The 1,756-nt window shown below is 33.5% G+C and overlaps 1 protein-coding gene across 1 annotated transcript in view; it reads right to left on the bottom strand.

Annotated features, from left to right (window-relative positions):
• The window catches only part of LOTGIDRAFT_236386 (hypothetical protein), a gene marked incomplete at both ends in the record, with an annotated part of 4,936 nt that extends 3,180 nt beyond the window's left edge, over positions 1-1,756 (bottom strand). The window contains one exon of the mRNA XM_009067205.1: positions 1,717-1,756. Within this exon, the coding sequence (XP_009065453.1) occupies positions 1,717-1,756 (40 nt within the window). The remainder of the gene's footprint in view (positions 1-1,716) is intronic.

Raw genomic sequence — 1,756 nt, 5'->3', positions numbered from 1 at the left:
ACAAGACAATATTATGGAATACAGTGGTGTAACCTATTTTCGTGGATATAAGGATTCAACACCGAATTTTGTCAAAGTTAAAAAAACGAAAAAAAAATTTTATGCCTTAGATGTTTCCTCAGATATTCTACAAAATAATTAAAATTGGTTTATTTCGATTTTCTTTATGAATCCTTCACTTTGACCCATATTTCATGAGCAACCAACTCGGCAACGGCGGCAGAATGCGTCACCTATTTTCGTGTACAATGTTTTATCTATAAATAAGTCTAGAAAAACATGTTGTATGGATACCGGGTGGTATGATTAACTTCTCTTAGTATTTATTTTTAATATCAATTCATTATAACTAGTGACAATTCCTTCAAAGAACCACGATTTTAAAAAAAAATAGTGACTGACAAAATAAGATACATAGCGTGATTTATTGCTAAAAGTCACTGAAACAACATAAGAATATGGTCCACTTTATGTTCCATAGAAATTTTCTGCTGACACTCGGAATCCGCCAGTTGATCACGTGACTTCATTCGTTTGAATATATTCTAGCAGACGACACTTGGAATTCCGATTACCGCTTGGGATTATAAGGAAATTCGGCCGATAAAAAATGGTGACGTTTGGTAATAAGTGAAATCCGCCATTTTGTAATTGTCAAAGTATACATTATTACACTTTACCTTGCTTGAAACTACTGGATTTATTCTACTAGCTGATATTGTACAGAAAACCCATGTTTATTAAAACAATCTAATGCGGAGGTCGCGCAAGGTCGCACATGTAAATTATTAATCCTTTCCGGAAATCCACGAATAATAGGTTTCCACGAAATTAGGTTACTTGACTGTATAACACACTTCTTTAATAAGGTTGGGCACATAACGTTTCAACACAATATACAGTGTCGTCATCAGATGTAATGTGATTTTCTATTCATATAACACCTGTCAAAAAAGGTGACGCAATTTACACATCATGAAATTTGACCATCTTTTTTGTATAAAAATTTCCTCAACAAAATATTCAATGTATAACTGTCATCTGTGGATAAAAAACAAGATTTTTGATTAAATTTATGGTTTCATGAAAAAATAATCAGTGAACAGTACGTAGCAAAAAAAGAAAAAAACGGCAAACCTTACATCCGTCAAAATTGATAACACAAGGATATAGGCATAAGAGCATTAGGCCTATGGCCTTCAGCTGAGGAGGCCATATCGTCATTTGATTTGGTAAGACGCAAAGTTGACTAAATATTATAACCTTTGTATTAACAGGTTATGCCTAAAAATTCATGTGACAACTACATTGTGGCTTTTAAACGAACCTGCTTGAGGTACTGAATATATTTATACGGATGATATTTGCTAGATACGATATAAAAAACGTTTACTTACCAATAGATATTTTTCGCAATGTTTATTTTCTTTCACTTCCTGCTTTAAAATGACACTGCGCATGTCAAATCTGATCACGAGCCTTAGTAATTCTATTAATAGCACATTACGTATGATCATAGAACTTGTCAGTATACAGTTCTATGGTATGATGTCCTATCTATGATGAACACCAGCATATGATGGGTATGGTGGCCCACCAATCAATCATTTGATTAGCCGTCACAGGAACTTTTTGAAATTCATACCATACTATCTCACACTTGTCATTATTCGAAATATCAAATCACCAAATTCTGATAATGGGAACTGATAGAACCTCCTGGAACTTCTAATATTGCTCTCAATTCCATGGGCAT

The sequence above is a fragment of the Lottia gigantea genome (assembly GCF_000327385.1).
Source record: "Lottia gigantea unplaced genomic scaffold LOTGIsca_80, whole genome shotgun sequence".
Taxonomy (NCBI): domain Eukaryota; kingdom Metazoa; phylum Mollusca; class Gastropoda; family Lottiidae; genus Lottia; species Lottia gigantea.
This window is presented reverse-complemented; position numbering and strand designations above follow the sequence as displayed.